This window comes from Bidens hawaiensis, unplaced genomic scaffold (assembly GCF_021521415.1).
Source record: "Bidens hawaiensis isolate Kalapana, Puna unplaced genomic scaffold, B.hawaiensis_p1.1 tig00014335_1, whole genome shotgun sequence".
Classification (NCBI taxonomy): Eukaryota; Viridiplantae; Streptophyta; class Magnoliopsida; order Asterales; family Asteraceae; genus Bidens; species Bidens hawaiensis.
In genome coordinates, this window is record NW_027492233.1 from 225,860 (window position 1) to 241,880 (window position 16,021).

General features: G+C 36.5%; 3 protein-coding genes across 3 annotated transcripts; all 3 read left to right on the forward strand.

Moving 5' to 3' along the window:
- The first annotated feature begins 6,483 nt into the window (after window positions 1–6,483).
- On the forward strand, window positions 6,484–10,386 carry LOC143546365 (uncharacterized). The gene is made up of 8 exons (XM_077038045.1): window positions 6,484–7,407; window positions 7,569–7,878; window positions 8,010–8,087; window positions 8,187–8,267; window positions 8,633–8,698; window positions 8,980–9,045; window positions 9,196–9,264; window positions 9,966–10,386. Exons 1-8 carry the CDS (start codon window positions 7,127–7,129, stop codon window positions 10,104–10,106), a joined length of 1,092 nt encoding a protein of 363 aa, XP_076894160.1. The 5' UTR covers window positions 6,484–7,126; the 3' UTR covers window positions 10,107–10,386.
- A 906-nt stretch (window positions 10,387–11,292) lies between these two features.
- Window positions 11,293–12,336, forward strand: LOC143546377 (uncharacterized). Its single transcript, XM_077038059.1, has one exon. The coding sequence runs from the start codon at window positions 11,293–11,295 to the stop codon at window positions 12,334–12,336; it is 1,044 nt and encodes a 347-aa protein (XP_076894174.1).
- Window positions 12,337–14,647: 2,311 nt separating this feature from the next.
- LOC143546378 (secreted RxLR effector protein 161-like) lies at window positions 14,648–15,223 on the forward strand. The gene is made up of 2 exons (XM_077038060.1): window positions 14,648–15,010; window positions 15,083–15,223. Exons 1-2 carry the CDS (start codon window positions 14,648–14,650, stop codon window positions 15,221–15,223), a joined length of 504 nt encoding a protein of 167 aa, XP_076894175.1.
- The last annotated feature ends 798 nt before the right edge of the window (window positions 15,224–16,021 follow it).

The following is a 16,021-nucleotide window of genomic DNA, read 5'->3' on the forward strand; positions in this document are numbered from 1 at the left end:
TAACTTAAATTAAACAATTATTAAGCTTTGTAAATTTTATTCGATCAGTATTACCTTCTACTTCAACCTAAAAATATAATAACTAAACATGCATTAACTATGTTTCATATAAGTTCCATTTAAATAACTTAATTTTTCTAATATTAACATTTGTAGAAAAAAACTTAAGACTAGGAGTGTCTTTAGATAACAAAAATGCCTTTTAGTTACTTTAGTAGACCTAGGTCCGTCCAAACCGCTCGTCGCTCGAAATCGCTCGCCGCTCGTTCGAAAATTGCTCGGAACTTGCTTGCTCGTTTTTTCGCTCGATTGTAAACGAGCCGCTCTGCTCGGTTCGGTTTCCAAACGAGCTAAGCAACGAGCAAAGGTCTGCTCGGTTCGGTTCGGCTCGAATATTTTTAATTTATTTGATATATAATATATATAAATATATAATTAGTTTCATAATTATCTTCTATTTAAATTTATATGAAAGATACACACCTTTCATATTTAGTCCTTTGTTTTTTAAAAGGTTTTGTTTTGGTCCTTGAATGTTTTTTACTCTGCGTATGTTTTGGTCCCTAAATATGTTATCTAGGTTTTCCTTTTCCACCCATCCACCTACCATTATTTTCTTCTACGATTCCCACCCCCACATAGACCCTAAAAATTCTCTTCAATTCAACCCTGAACAAATACAAGAAGTCAAGAACGAGGAAGATACTGCATATATGAACGCTTATTGGGCTACTGGAACTTCGTTCCCACATACCCCTCGAATCAACACTAGCTTGTGAACCCTTATATGTAATTAATCCTCTCAAATCGTCACTGATTACATCAGTTGTCTTTGCAGCAACAATGGCGCTAATTCTGGTCATGCCACATCTTCGGACTGGGTTTGGAATCAATGGTGGACGAGAGTCACCATTTTTCAGAAATCGTGAGCGAGCAAAAATGAGCAGAACCGAGCCGCTCGATTGTAAACCAAGCGAGTTCGAGCAAGGCTTTTCTGCTCGTTTCCCTATATTCGAACTGAACCGAGCCGCTCGATTTCAATACGAGCCGAGTTCGAGCAGACGCTCGCTCGGTTCGGCTCGGTTCGTGAACATCCCTAAGTAGACCACTTAATACTAAGAGTATGCGTAGTTAAAACTAAGCACAAGTGGATATTTTTTGTCATGTGGAGCCTATTCAGCTTTTGAGAAAATGGGTGTAGTGAGAAAATGTCCCTAAAAAGCCTCTCTCTTGTAACATTTCGGAACCTTTCATATTTGTTTACCCATTCGGGAATGTAATACGGATCCTTCGTATCAATAAAATCGTGCATGTTTTAGTAATTTATTGTGTTTAAGCTTTTATAACTTTTTATTATGTCAAATAGCCCGTAGTAACTCTTAAAATCGTTTAAAATGACTAAAATATGCATTTTTGGAACTTCCAAGGTTATTATGCCAAAAATCAAACTCTGGACAACAAGCACCCTACGCGTAGCGCGAAGGGGCACTCCCTGTTGGTTCGCGTAGCGCGAAGCACCATCATATTAGCCAGAATCGTTTAAGATCCTCGTTTAATGCTAAATTTTCCCTAATCAATCCAAAATCACAAAAATTGGGCTCCAAGAAAAATAATCTGATATGGAATAGTGTCTAGGTTCATTCCACCGTTTTTCTTTGTTATTACATTGATCCAAATGCTCGATTTTGTCATCAATGCAATATTCGTTAACTTGTCGAATCGTTTTCTTGTACAATAAGTTAAACTTCTAGTTATTTAAACAAACCACACCTCCAAACCCTAGAATGTTACTGAAATATCATCCCTCCACCATTTCCCTTAGTCACCATCCTCCATTTTTAGGATTTCGTCTTCAAGAACAAGCTGACGGTTGACTTTGATGTTTCATGAGCTTTGACTCAGCATTACTTATCATTCTAAACGTCTCCCGGGTAATTTGTCTTCTTTAAATACGTCCATAATTATCCACTAAACAATAAACCTCAATCAATTTCTGTGATTGAGGGGATTAAACGTATCAATTGGACTCCGACCCGTTTAAGGGCAATTTGGTCAACAACTTTGACTGATCAATTTCTATCACTTCTGGTCGGAACTTGCTTTCGATCCAGAAGGCTTTTAGACTCCGTTAAATTTTGAGTGTACTAACCAAAACCCGATTTCCGACTCGTTGTTCGGATTCTGGTCAGTACCCGCTTGCTTATTTACTGAAAATCTCATAACCAGAGTTCTGTACGTCTGTTTGGATTGATTATAGCGGCGGTATTCGCGGTTTTAATTTTAGTTTATTATCACTAAGTTTCAGGTCTGTTTAGATTATCTCAGTCAACGCATTAAAGTTCGATTCTTCGTTATCTTATTACTTTCTAATCTCGTTTAAGTGACAAGGTGATAAACCATTCCGCTTTTTATTTACTATTTTCAAACATATTTTGAGAACGTATGCGTACTTACAATATTTATGTATTATATTGTACACTAGCAAACTATCATATATTATGCGTGTATTCAATTAAATGACTAACTTTTATTTGATTACTTGATTCTAGCAATTCATAGGGGTCCAACATAATCACATTATAGTATGATTATATGACGGTCATAATAGCCATAGTCCGTGACACTTGGTCAACTGACGCTTTTATTGTCTCATTGTTTAATTGTTTTACATTCACAATAACAGTTTTGCCTTTTGTTATAGTTATCATTGATCTGATGATTTTCTCACTCAATCATGTGTTAACAAAACTATGTTATTTTTACGCATATGCAGGTTATCAGTTGGTGTGGAGCTAGGTGAAGAGACAACTAGCAAGACTTTAAGAATAAGATTACTAAAAGACTATTTAAGTTATTTATTTGTTTTGATATGTTTGGATAAAATATGGATTGTTTTGGTAATTTGCTCAAACTTGATGTACTCAAATGATGTTTTGGTTATTTAAAAATAATTAAATAGATATTGTCATTCTATATTGCATGATAGTATATTGTGGGGTGTGACATATCTTCTCCCCCCTCTCTCTCTCACAAAACCTCAAAACATGAGCAATCACAACATTATGTACATAACGTTGCACACCAAAACAACATGCCTGGATGGGTGATGTTCCCAAGCATTATGGCACCAAAATGACACCATAATGTTCCCACCAAGTATGGTCTAAGATAATTTTTGTCAAAGGAAATTTGAACAAAGGTAAACCAAAAGACAGATGGCAAACCGACCATTGCATTTAAGAAAAATACACCAGGCCATTGATAGAAATTCATTGTATTTAAGAGCATATTTTTTATTAAGACTAAGTTACAATTTCTGACCTCTCTCTCTCTCTCACAAAACCTCAAAACATGAGCCATCACAACATTATGTACATAACGTTGCACACCAAAACAACATGCCTGGATGGGCGATGTTCCCAAGCATTATGGCACCAAAATGACACCATAATGTTCCCACCACCTATGGTCTAAGATAATTTTTGTCAAAGGAAATTTGAACAAAGGTAAACCAAAAGACAGATGGCAAACCGACCATTGCATTTAAGAAAAATACACCAGGCCATTGATAGAAATTCATTGTATTTAAGAGCATACTTTTTATTAAGACTAAGTTACAATTTCTGACCTTTAGACTACTGAAATATTACGAAATTAATCCTTTAAAGAAATGATTTTCAGTAGTTATCCTTTATATGCAGAGTTGTCACCGTTACAATCATTTACACTTACATTCATAAAAAAACTCAGTTAAGTGACACCATGTACGAAACATGTGATAAGCTTACTGGGAATTTTAGACTGCATTTTTTTTAGAAATTCTGCTTTAACTAAAATCCGCATTCATCTATATACTTTTTTTTTTTTGAAGATTCTTGAAATGCAATACCAACTTAAAAATATTTTTAAAGTGATAGTATTTACCAACTTTGATGACACTTCATGAAGTAAATTGAAGTGGATACTACATTCTCATTGTATTATTCATTATAAGTTGACCAGAATCTCGCGTTTCATAAAAGAGACCAAATCTACACTCTAGATAAAAATTTTTATTTCTTATTCGGGTTATTTATTAAAATAAACTAAATTTTCAATTAAGAACAGTAGCAATCGCAAACCACAAACAATCAAACCTTATCAATTGATCATACTATGTATGATCATACCATATCAATCGAACAATCTCTCAGTTGGCAATACCCAATTAATTGATGACACACCCGGCTTCATGAATCTTGGTGTATAAGCAACATTGGTACATGTTTTGCAAATATATCAGAGTTTAAGGTTTTAAAACAAAAGTCTTTAATTAAATATTATTATATTCAAAATTTCATGAATTAGGTGCCCGACGTGATTACAAAAGAGTTAACTTGTAATGATAATATAATTTTTTTTACGTTATTAAAATATATCACCTGAGCCATCAGATCATCTAATGGCTATCCATCATATCCAATCACATATTCCCGATTACATGTAAAACAGTTTATAAAATACATTAGCAACACATGCTGGTGAATATGTTGACTTTAAAACATTTAATTCATACTCGAAACAACCAGCTGCCCTATAGACCGGGGTATCAATTATATCACATTAGTTAAGCCCACACGACCCTAAAGACTGGCTTAATGAGAGGGGAACATGTACCATGCATGGTGTGGTATGTATACATATGTAAGGATCTAAACACACATATGACTAGTCAAAATGCCAATAGATACTAAAATTTTAGGGATATATTATTCAATGTAAACTTTGGTTTATGGGTAATTGACTAGATTAATTAAAGAGATTCATAAATATGTGCGTATTCACCTTTGTTTTGATCAACGCTTTCACTGATTTATGCTTTGAGTTATCTCAGACCTAGAGTATGAGAATAACCTTTTGTAATAACTAGATCAACGATCTAACTTCAAACCTTTAGTCTATTTGCATAACTTTATCCTTATCAAATCATTCGTTTGTATAAAATATTTAGATCTTTGGTCTTTCTGTTTATTTACCAAGTATATGATACGTTTCTTCTTATAAAGAACATCAATTTCACTATACTCTTTGTATATAAAACTTTGTGTTTCTTAACTATAAAGAAACATTATTCTAACAATAACCTTGGCTTATGAAAATCTATGTTTAACTTATATTTGATCAAGGTATGAACTATACTCCTGACTATGGGTCTAAGCCGATATACTAAAATACTTAAGCGGAACCTACCTTGATACAAGTATATGGATGAAATGCCTAGGCTTTGAGCGGGCAACATTTCTACTAGTTGCGGGTGTCGAGGGAAAACAATGTTGGAACTTCTATTGCTTTGCACGTACGTACTTCGGGAAACTAGGCTCGTTGGATCGTCGAAACTTAATTGGCATGCAAACCAAGGTTAAATTTGTGTGTTTGTGCCTTTGTCGTGTGTTTGGGGATGTTGTTGAAACATGCCCGGGCTCCCCTTTTATAGGCAAAGTTTTGGACACATCGAATATTGCGATGGCCCTTTCTAGCGGCCATCACATAGCGCGATGAGTAAGATAATTTAGGGGTTTCCACGTAGTGACGCGTATCCTGGTTACTTAACCTTGTCACTGCGAATTATGGGGTTGGATCTCAACTTGCCCACGGTGATGCGTGCAAAGTGTGCCTGTCGCTTGTACCTGTGCGTTTCGGGTGCTTCGCACCCTCGCTAAGGCCTACAAGTGTCTTGTCAATAGACAACATGACTGATCTTCTTTATTGTGCAATGCACATGGTCTGAGTTAACGAGAAAAACTAACTGAGTTAAAGTCAAAGGATAAACGGTTGTAACATTTGGAAACGTAAAGTACAAATTAAAAATGTCAATTTTGAAGATAAATGACAAGCGATCGATGAAATCTGATACAAACATAAAGGACAATATATGTAATTCGGTTTAATTTGTTTTTATTCATCAACTTTTTTCATATCAATTTACCAAAGTATCCATCATGTGACTTGTGCATGGGAATGGTTAATAGCAGGAACTAATAGGGTTAAGTAGTGTTGCAAAAATTGGCCTAGGTGCCTAGCCTTTAATTCAGCGCCTCGATTTTAGCTAATCGGAGGCTTTAGGCGCTAATCGGTCAAAATTGGTCCTATTCGGTCAAAATCGGTTATAGTTGGTTAAATTGGTCCTAATTACCCAACTTGGTATTGGTCAAAATCGGTCTTAGTCTGGCCAACTCGTCTAATTCTTGACCCAATATGTCCGAAAGCTTTTTAGTGACATCCGGCCTAACAAAATCAGCCCAAATACGCCTTGACCTAGATGATTAGACCAGAAGATTTTCAGTACTTTATATGTTACGTTAAAGGTTAAATGTTTGAATTTTAAACTATACAACATTGTGTTAAGTGATTGAATGTAAGTGAGAATAAAACCAAACTAAATGACTAAAAAGATAATAAAAAAAATAATCCTTTGAACTAAAAATGAAAATCCAAGTAAATCGCTTAGACTAAAACGGTGCTTAGCTCGATCTGTAAATTATGAAAGAAACAAACAACATTCTACTAATAGTGCAATGAGGCTAACCCTAACCCTAATAATGCTATACTGAAAGAAAAGAAAAACCTCCTACTTAGTTTAACACCCTCAAATCAAGGAAACAACCAAACTGCATTTGTTTTGTACCAAAAACATTTTTCCCCACCTTTTTTTGTGCCCCACTTTTTTTGTAATACAGCTAAAAGCTAAAGAACAATATTGTATTTTATTATAGAAAACAAATAAATTATTAAACTAAAGAAAAGATATAGAACTTCCAACCCCACTGCTTCAAAATTTACTTTGTTGATAGAGACATATATTTAAGGGGTGGGGTATAGTGACCAATTTAATCTCATCTAATCTGATATGAATGATGACTTGAAAGTAAAACAAAAACCCTAAGGCTAACTTGTTAATTTTGATGCTAATTAAACAAGGAAATTATTAAAGATTTTATGACAAAAGTTTTTTCTTTAAAGCAATAAAGAAGTTTTGTTTTTTTGTTTTCTTTAGACAAGGCATGGGTTTAATCTGTTATGTTTGTAACATCTAGTTTTTAAGAGAAAAAAACAGACATAAAAAGACAAGAGAATCAGTGTGTTGGAGATGATGGGAGAAAACCCTAATTATTGGTGGAGCTTGAATGGGAAGCTGCAATTACCACCACCACCCTCTCAGCAGGCAGCTTATACCCCAGCAGCTGCTGCTACTTTCTTATCAACACCACCGTTACCGTTACCGTTACAGCTGCCACCTTCATCTTCTATCTTGAATCCTTCATATCTCTTTGGATCTTCTCTACTTGTGCCTGCTGCTGCTAACCCTAATGCTTTGTCTGACCATCATGAACACCAAGATTTTCCAGTCTCATGGAGCCAACTACTTATGTAACACATCTTTAAATTATTCTCCTTTTCATCATCATAATATTATTCATGCATGCTCCCCACCATATGTTTTTAAAAATTAGTTACTAACTAACTATGCAATGATTAAAAAAATATATTTTTTAAGTTTTAATTATTATTGATCCCTGACATGTTTTCAGGAATGGATTAGCTAATGATCAAGAACAACACAACCTAAGATCAGCTGCACATGTTGGTGATCAAGTAAAGTATGGATATTTGGATACTAATCAACAAAGCAGACAACTTTATAATTACAGTAATATTAAAAATGATAATCATGGCAACAATAACACTGAGGAAGATCTACAAGCTTGTAGTTCTTCTTGGTCATCTCAGCTTCCATCTGTTGGTTCATCTTCCACCATGAGTTTAAGCACCACCACTATGTTCGATTTCTCGAGTAAGATCGAAAGCCGAAACCAACATGCTAACCAATATTCATCTCAGGTAATTAATTGATTGATTACTAAACTTATATATAATTAATCTAACCAAAGAGTGTATGTCATGTCAGTTCTTAACATTTTTGATTTCTTTGTTAATTAATTTCTAATTATGTGGTCCTATATATATCAAAGTATGATGATACATCTACCAGCAGTGTATCGAAAAAGCCGAGGTTTCTATCATCTAATTTGACACGCCCTTCTTCCATGGTATGTAACATTCAACTTGTTTTTACTTTCATGATTTATTGTATACTACAAATATAGAAAGATAACTATTGATGAATTAATTTATTTCATGAAATTAAGGAGTGTAATGACACATTTACAAGTGGAACTTCTAAAAGAGTTAGACCTCAACACTCATCAATTACCCAAACCCCTCTAAAGGTGACAAATCTCTCTCTCTCTCTCTCTCTCATAGTTTCTAAAAATACATATAACTGCTTTTCATAGTGTTAATGTATTGATAGAGTTTTGTTATTCAAGGCTATATGTTATAATGCTTTTACCTCACAAGGTAGCATATTTTTGTAACTACAAATTGAATCTTCACCTACAATTAGATGTGTGGGACTGTGGTCCATGAACCTAGCTAGGCTTTTCTATAAAGAAAGAGTTACTTGATCCCAAGACTCTATATATCTATCTATCTATATATCCGTATAAAGATGAAAAATCTTTACAAGTTTGTTTGATTACATGAGGTGATTAAATAATCAAATAGCACTAACAATGGCTATACATATAATCAGGTAAGGAAGGAGAAATTAGGTGACAGAATATCAGCTTTGCACCAGCTTGTTTCTCCTTTCGGGAAGGTACATAAACTCTTCCACGCGTTAACCGGATATTTTTATTGTATGTTAGCGTAAAATAACCTATAAAATCTTGTTTAAAACAGATTTCTAGTTCCATTAAGCTTAGGACCTCTTATTTTGATAGCATAAAGTTATAAAAATACTATCTGCAGTCTAACCTGAGGACCATGTATGAAATGCAAGCATAAATGCTCTATTATTTAACTAATAAACAGTTAACTAAGTTTTAAAGATTCAAAGCTGAAAAAAGAGATAATTTTTATGGGTGGGACTTTTTGCAGACTGACACAGCTTCTGTGTTGTTAGAGGCCACAGCTCATATCAGATTCCTTGAGGGTCAAATTGAGGTGACATATTTTTTATCTTTTAACAAATTATTAATATTATTAATATTCATAGCAGTAGGTTATGTTTTTACAGACACCATTTTAGAGATGAGCGTGCACTTAAAAGTAGTTACTTTTTTCAACATTCCTTAACTGAAAAATAACATGCAGGCACTTAGCTCACCGTACATGAACTTGGCCAATAATGTTTCAGGAGGCACGAGACACCAACATTCTGCTGTAAGTTGCCCATGCTTTCATTTTCTCAAATACCAATGCACTCAAATTATCTCATATTAATTACAAATAATTTAATCAATGCCACCTTCTTAAACCAAATTACTAATTAGCAAGCTAATTTAAGTCTAGCCTTATACTCTTATGTACTCAACGCGTTTTGAGCACTAAATGGTTCTGGTTAATCTAACATGTTCACGGTTACACCCTTTAGGTATAATACGAACATATTTGTCTTATAAAGATTTGTATTTTATAGTAGTAGCATGTGAAAAATCAGCCTAAACAGTCATGTCCAGGTTCATTTTTATGTTCATGTTGATTTTGAGCTAGTTTAGAATTTTTGGATTTGTGTCAACAAATTAGCAATCCTTAATATTAAATGGATAAAGAAAAGGAAAAAGAAAGCAGCTATGTGTTTCGTGATGCTCTATTGGATCCATCACTTATTAGCCTATTTAAAGGATTATTCAACACAACGTGGCAGACATGATTCTCAACTTTAATTTGATGATTAATATATTGAGAGGTTTACTTAATTACCTCGGGATTGCATCAATAAAAGTTGTTAATTATTGCTTAATTAATATAAATTTTCAACCAAGTCTTTGGTTGATCATCATTACATGAAAAGAATGGAGCTTAATGTCTTGGTAACTTTGTACGAATCAAACGCACCCTAACTTTTATGTTTTTATGTATAGGATGGGAAGGCACTACCGAAGGATCTTGCGAGTAGAGGGCTATGCTTGGTTCCGGTAGCTTGTATGGATCATATTGACACCTCCAACATGACCACAAATGGTGCTGAATTCTGGACTCCAGCACTTGGTGGTGGATTCTAAGCTAGAACTTGGTGGTTTTTGAAGTCAAATACTGGTCAATTTGAAATGCCCGAAAAGGAAAGAACAGATCGAAGATTAACTATCGCATGTTAGTTATGTTGCGATTTTAGTTTCTTGTTCTTTTGTTTTCGGGCATTCCTGGTGAAGTTAGGGGAAAGCAAAGACTATATCTAGTACATGGATGTAAACTTGATTATGCAATATTTCTACAATCTGTGAAATTAATATGTGAAGTTTAGTGAGCAGAAATGACACATCCTTGTTACTAATTAACTTTGTTTAATCATCTTAATTAAGTTGATGTTTAGCATTTCCGATCTTTTTGGTGTAATGATATTATATTTATGTTGTTTAAATTCCAATGAAAGAACGAAAACCTTGAAAATATATAGAAACAAGTAGCGTTTTCTTATTTTGATAATAATATTGTCATGTTTATGATCTACTTTAAAATTATATTGTAATAATAATTAATTTAGTGATAGCATATGATTTACTTGAATGCTTCAATTCTAATTACACAATGTTGCACGTTAAATTATTTTGTATTTAATCCTAACAATATATATATTACATATTTACAAATATACACATTCATTGTTGGATTAATTTCTATTCCGGGTCACAAGTCGGTGAACCGGGCCTAAGAGGTTTTAACAAGTCGGTTAAAGTCTAAGGGGTATTATGAAACATTCCATATGCTTGGTGGCCAAGTTCACCTTGTTGGCCAAGTTGACCTTGATGCCCAAGTTCACCTTGGTGGCCAAGTTGAGTGGTAACCACATATTATGCTTTGTGACCAAGTTGGGTTACTAGTATAAATACATGTACAAAGTTAATGTTAAACACAACAACACAACAAACACAACAATCACCACCAAAGTTATTGTAATCAGTTTTTTGAGTTATATTTTCTGGTTATAATATAAGTCGGTTATTTCTAAGTTGTGCGTTAATTATCGTTTATCATTCTTGAATTGGTATCAGAGCCCGGTTCAAGAACGTGATAATTAACGGCCAACAAAGAAGGTGTCTCGATCGAACAAGTTGGTTTGATTTCCTGAAGAAGTTGTTATCGTGGTTGATCGAACAAGTTGGTTTGATCTCCCAAAGAAGTTGTTGTCATTGTCGATAGCATAGTTCGTTCAATTGTTACTTTATTCAAACAAGTTGGGTTTGAGTAGCCATGGGTGACACGACTCCACCGCCGCCGCCAAAGGGGAAAGAGAACGAGCCATCTTCCGTTCAATGTCCAATGTTAACTGCAACGAACTATACCGTGTGGGCTATGGGGATAAAAGTAGTCCTAAGAGTTCACAAAGTTTGGGACACCATCAACTCAGGTGTCCCCGATGAACACAAAAATGACATGGCTATGGCCTTGTTGTTTCAATCCATACCTGAAACCTTGATAATGCAAATTGGAGATCAAGAAACAGCTAAAGCCATGTGGGATTCGATTAAAACCCGGCACTTAGGTGCCGAACGGGTTAGAGAAGCACGTCTCCAAACCTTGTCAATGGAATTTGACAATATGAAGATGAACGAGCCAGATTCCATAGATAACTTTGCGGGCAAGCTATCAAGCATTGCCTCGAAATTAGCGGCTCTCGGCGAAGTTATAGATGAAGCAAGGTTGGTAAAGAAGTTTCTCAAAAGTCTCCCAAGATCGAATTATATTCAAATGGTTGCTTCGCTTGAGCAAATGGTGGATCTCAATAAAACAGGATTTGAAGATGCTGTAGGCCGACTCCGAGCCTATGAGGAGCAAATCCGAGAAGAAGAAATTCAAGGGGGTGACCAAGGTAAACTTTTATTCAGTAAATATGATTCATCAAGTCATAGAAGTTTTGAATCTAATGGGGGGCGAGGACGAGGAGGTCGAGGCCATTTTAACGACCAATACCGAACCCCTAGTACCGAACAAGGGTCATCAAGTCGGGGGAAAACAAAGGTGAAGAAAGATCGGTCAAAGATTTTATGTTACCGATGTGACAAGTTTGGTCACTTTGCATCAGGTTGCCCGGACCGAGTTCAAAAGGGTCAAGAAGCAAACCAAACCGAAGCCCGAGGAAATTTTGATGATGCGGCGTATATGCATCAAGTTGTGTTCTTAAATGAACAAAACCTAATACCAAAGAAATACGAGACCGAGCGGGTCGAAGATGATGTATGGTATTTGGATAATGGGGCAAGTAATCATATGAAGGGAAACCGATCATATTTTTAGAGTTAAACGAGAACATAACCGGGAGGGTTAAGTTCGGAGATGGGTCATTTGTTCAAATCAAGGGAAAAGGCTCAATTCTTTTCCAAGGAAAATCGGGTGACCAAGACTTGCTAACCGAGATTTATTATATTCCGGAGTTAAAAAATAATATAATAAGTCTCGGCCAAGCAACGGAGTCCGGATGTGACATTCGGATGAAACATGATCTTCTGACCATGTACGATGAGAACGGGAGGTTACTCATGAAGGTCAGGAGATCCGAAAACCGACTATACAAATTACGAATGAAAATTGGAGCTCCCGTGTGTTTGCAATCAAAGATTGAAGATGATGCATGGTGTTGGCACGCAAGACTTGGGCACATCAATTTTGAGTTAATGAAATCGATGGCTAAGAAGGATCTTGTACGAGGTTTACAACATGTTGAACACGGAAATCAGGTGTGTGAATTGTGTTTGGTGGGTAAACAAACGAGGCGTTCGTTTTTGGCTACATCCTCGTTTAGAGCATCCCAACCTTTGGGGTTAGTTCATGGTGACTTGTGCGGTCCAATAACCCCATCCACTATCTCGGGTAATAGGTATGTCTTTGTTATTATAAACGGTTACTCACGATACATGTGGACGTTTTTATTGAAAATAAAAGGTGAAGCGTTTGAAAGTTTTAAGAGGTTTAAAGCCCTGATCGAGACGGAGGCAGGTTTACCAATGAAAACTCTCCGAACCGATAGGGGAGGAGAATTCACTTCACGTGATTTCAATCGGTTCTGCGATAAAAGTGGAATTATTCGGCATTTAACCGCCCCGTACACGCCACAACAAAATGGCGTGGTAGAAAGGCGAAACCGGACTTTAATGGGGATGGTGCGGAGTATTCTAAAGACGATGCATGTACCGAATTATATGTGGGGAGAAGCGGTCCAACATTCAACCTTTTTAATCAATCGGGTCTCAACCCGGGCCTTGGTTGATCAAACTCCATATGAATGGTTCAAGAAAAAGAAACCGATTATTGAACACGTTCGAGTATTTGGGTGCATGGCGTATGCTAAAGTTGATAGTGTACATCTAAAGAAACTTGATGACAGGTCAAGACAACTCATTTATCTCGGGTCGGAGACGGGTTCAAAAGCATACCGTCTCTTCGATCCGAACACCCAAAAAATTGTTGTTAGTCGGGACGTTGTGTTTGACGAAAACAAATGGTGGAATTAGGAAAAGAAAGTCGATAAGAATGACTACGAGCCGGGTATGTTTTCTATTGTTTGGAGGGGTGCGGTTGACAATGGAACTGGTCAAATCGAACCCACCATTGAAGAAACGTCTGGAAGCAACCCGGGTAGCCCAAGCTCTGAACCTGCATCATCAGTTCAACCTGAGTCCAACGACTCAACCGAACCAAGTCATATCGGGCCTAATTCCTCAATCCGCTCTCAAGTTCAGTCAACGAGTAATGGGTCACAGGTACATTTGGGTGAAAATGAGGCCCAAATGGGTCTAACACGTTCAACCTGAGTCTCGGTTTTACCAAGAAGATTACAAGAATATTATGTGTTACATATTGACTCTGATTTTCTCACAGCAAGTGGTGAACCGAGTAGCTATTTTGAGGCTAAGTCGAACCAAGAATGGGTTCGTGCTATGAATACCGAGATCGATTCGATAAACAAGAATGAAACATGGAGGTTAGTCGAACTTTCAAAGGGTGCAAAATGTATCGGGTTGAAGTGGGTGTTCAAAATCAAACGAAATGCGGATGGAACGGTAAATAAGTACAAAGCTCGATTGGTTGCAAAGGGTTACGTGCAACAACCCAGGATTGACTTTGATGATGTTTTCGCTCCGATAGCCCGAATCGAGACCGTTCGGCTACTAATCGCATTGGCTGCATCTAACGGGTGGGAAATTCACCATCTTGATGGAAAGACGACATTTCTACATGGTACAAGCTCGAGTATAATTTCCGATTTCCAAAAGGGTATGGTGACCAAGTTTGAGATGTCGGATCTCGGGAAGTTGACCTACTATCTCGGAATCGAAGTAGTCCAACAAGAGGACGGAATAGTAATTACACAAGAAGGATATGCCAAAAGGATTCTAAAGGAGACCGGTATACAAAACTGTAATCCGTCTCAAGTCCCGATGGATCATGGTGTGAAATACTCAAAAGCCGAGAATTAAGTCGAACTCGATGCAACCAAGTATCGAAAGGTAGTGGGTTGCTTACGGTATTTATTACACACTCGTCCGGATATGGCATACTCTGTAGGTATTGTTAGTCGATATATGTAAAACCACGAGAATCTCATGGTATGGCAATACGACACCTATTGAGATATTTGAAGAAAACGACGAGTTATGGGATCAAGTACGGGAAGAATGGGTCCAAACGACTTGTCGGGTATAGTGATAGTAGTCACAACATAGATGAGGATGATGGTAGAAGTACCACGGGGCACGTGTTTTATTACGGGCAATCTCCAATTACATGGTGCTCACAAAAGCAAGCGACAGTTGCACTCTCATCGTGTGAAGCCGAGTACATGGCGGCTTCAGCAGCTGCATGTCAAGCTGTATGGCTCCGAGAGTTGTTGAGCGAGTTGACTGGAGAAGCATTACAGAAAGTTATGTTGAAAGTTGATAACACGTCTGCAATAGCCCTTGTGAAAAATCTGGTTTTTCACAACCGAACAAAGCATATAAAGTCTCGCTTTTATTTTATCTGAGATTGCTACAACGACGGCGAGGTCGATGTTGAGCATATCAGCGGGAAAGAGCAACGAGACGATATCCTCACTAAAGCACTCACAAGAATCAAGTTCACGGAGATGCGCGAGTTACTTGGAGTTGAAGACCTTTCTAATCAGAATCAGAAATTAGGGGGGTGAATGTTGGATTAATTTCTATTACGGGTCACAAGTCGGTGAACCGGGCCTAAGAGGTTTTAACAAGTCGGTTAAAGTCTAAGGCGTATTATGAAACATTCCATATGCTTAGTGGCCAAGTTCACCTTGTTGGCCAAGTTGACCTTGATGCCCAAGTTCACCTTGGTGGCCAAGTTGAGTGGTGAACACATATTATGCTTGGTGACCAAGTTGGGTTACTAGTATAAATACATGTACAAAGTTAGTGTTAAACACAACACAACAAACACAACAATCTCCACCAAAGTTATTGTAATCAGTTTTTTGAGTTATATTTTCTGGTTATAATATAAGTCGGTTATTTCTAAGTTGTGCGTTAATTATCGTTTATCATTTCATGATATGAAATTACTCATTCTTCGTATATAATTTGAAAATCAATAAGACACTAACAGAAGATCAAATGCAAGAACATGTTTCGGTTATGAAACCGGTTCCGGTTTTCGTGTATACTCTGCAAGTTCATACTCGTCTTAGGTGGCGGTGATGATTAATACATATACAAATGAGTGTTTATATGCAAGTTCACTGCCTCACACTCTCACTTAAATGATTTGTTAACAAGGTGAAGGTGATCATTATCAATTTAGACAAAAAGGCCAACTCACAAGTTGGTGAGTTTGGAGGCCCAAGCCCGAGTAATGTGTTATTTGTGTTAATGGATTTAAGGGGGTTTTAATATTAGTTTTCTTGTTCACCACGTTTAAAGAGTATAAATATGTGTGTACACATATTAGAAGAGAAATTATTATTAAACTTTCC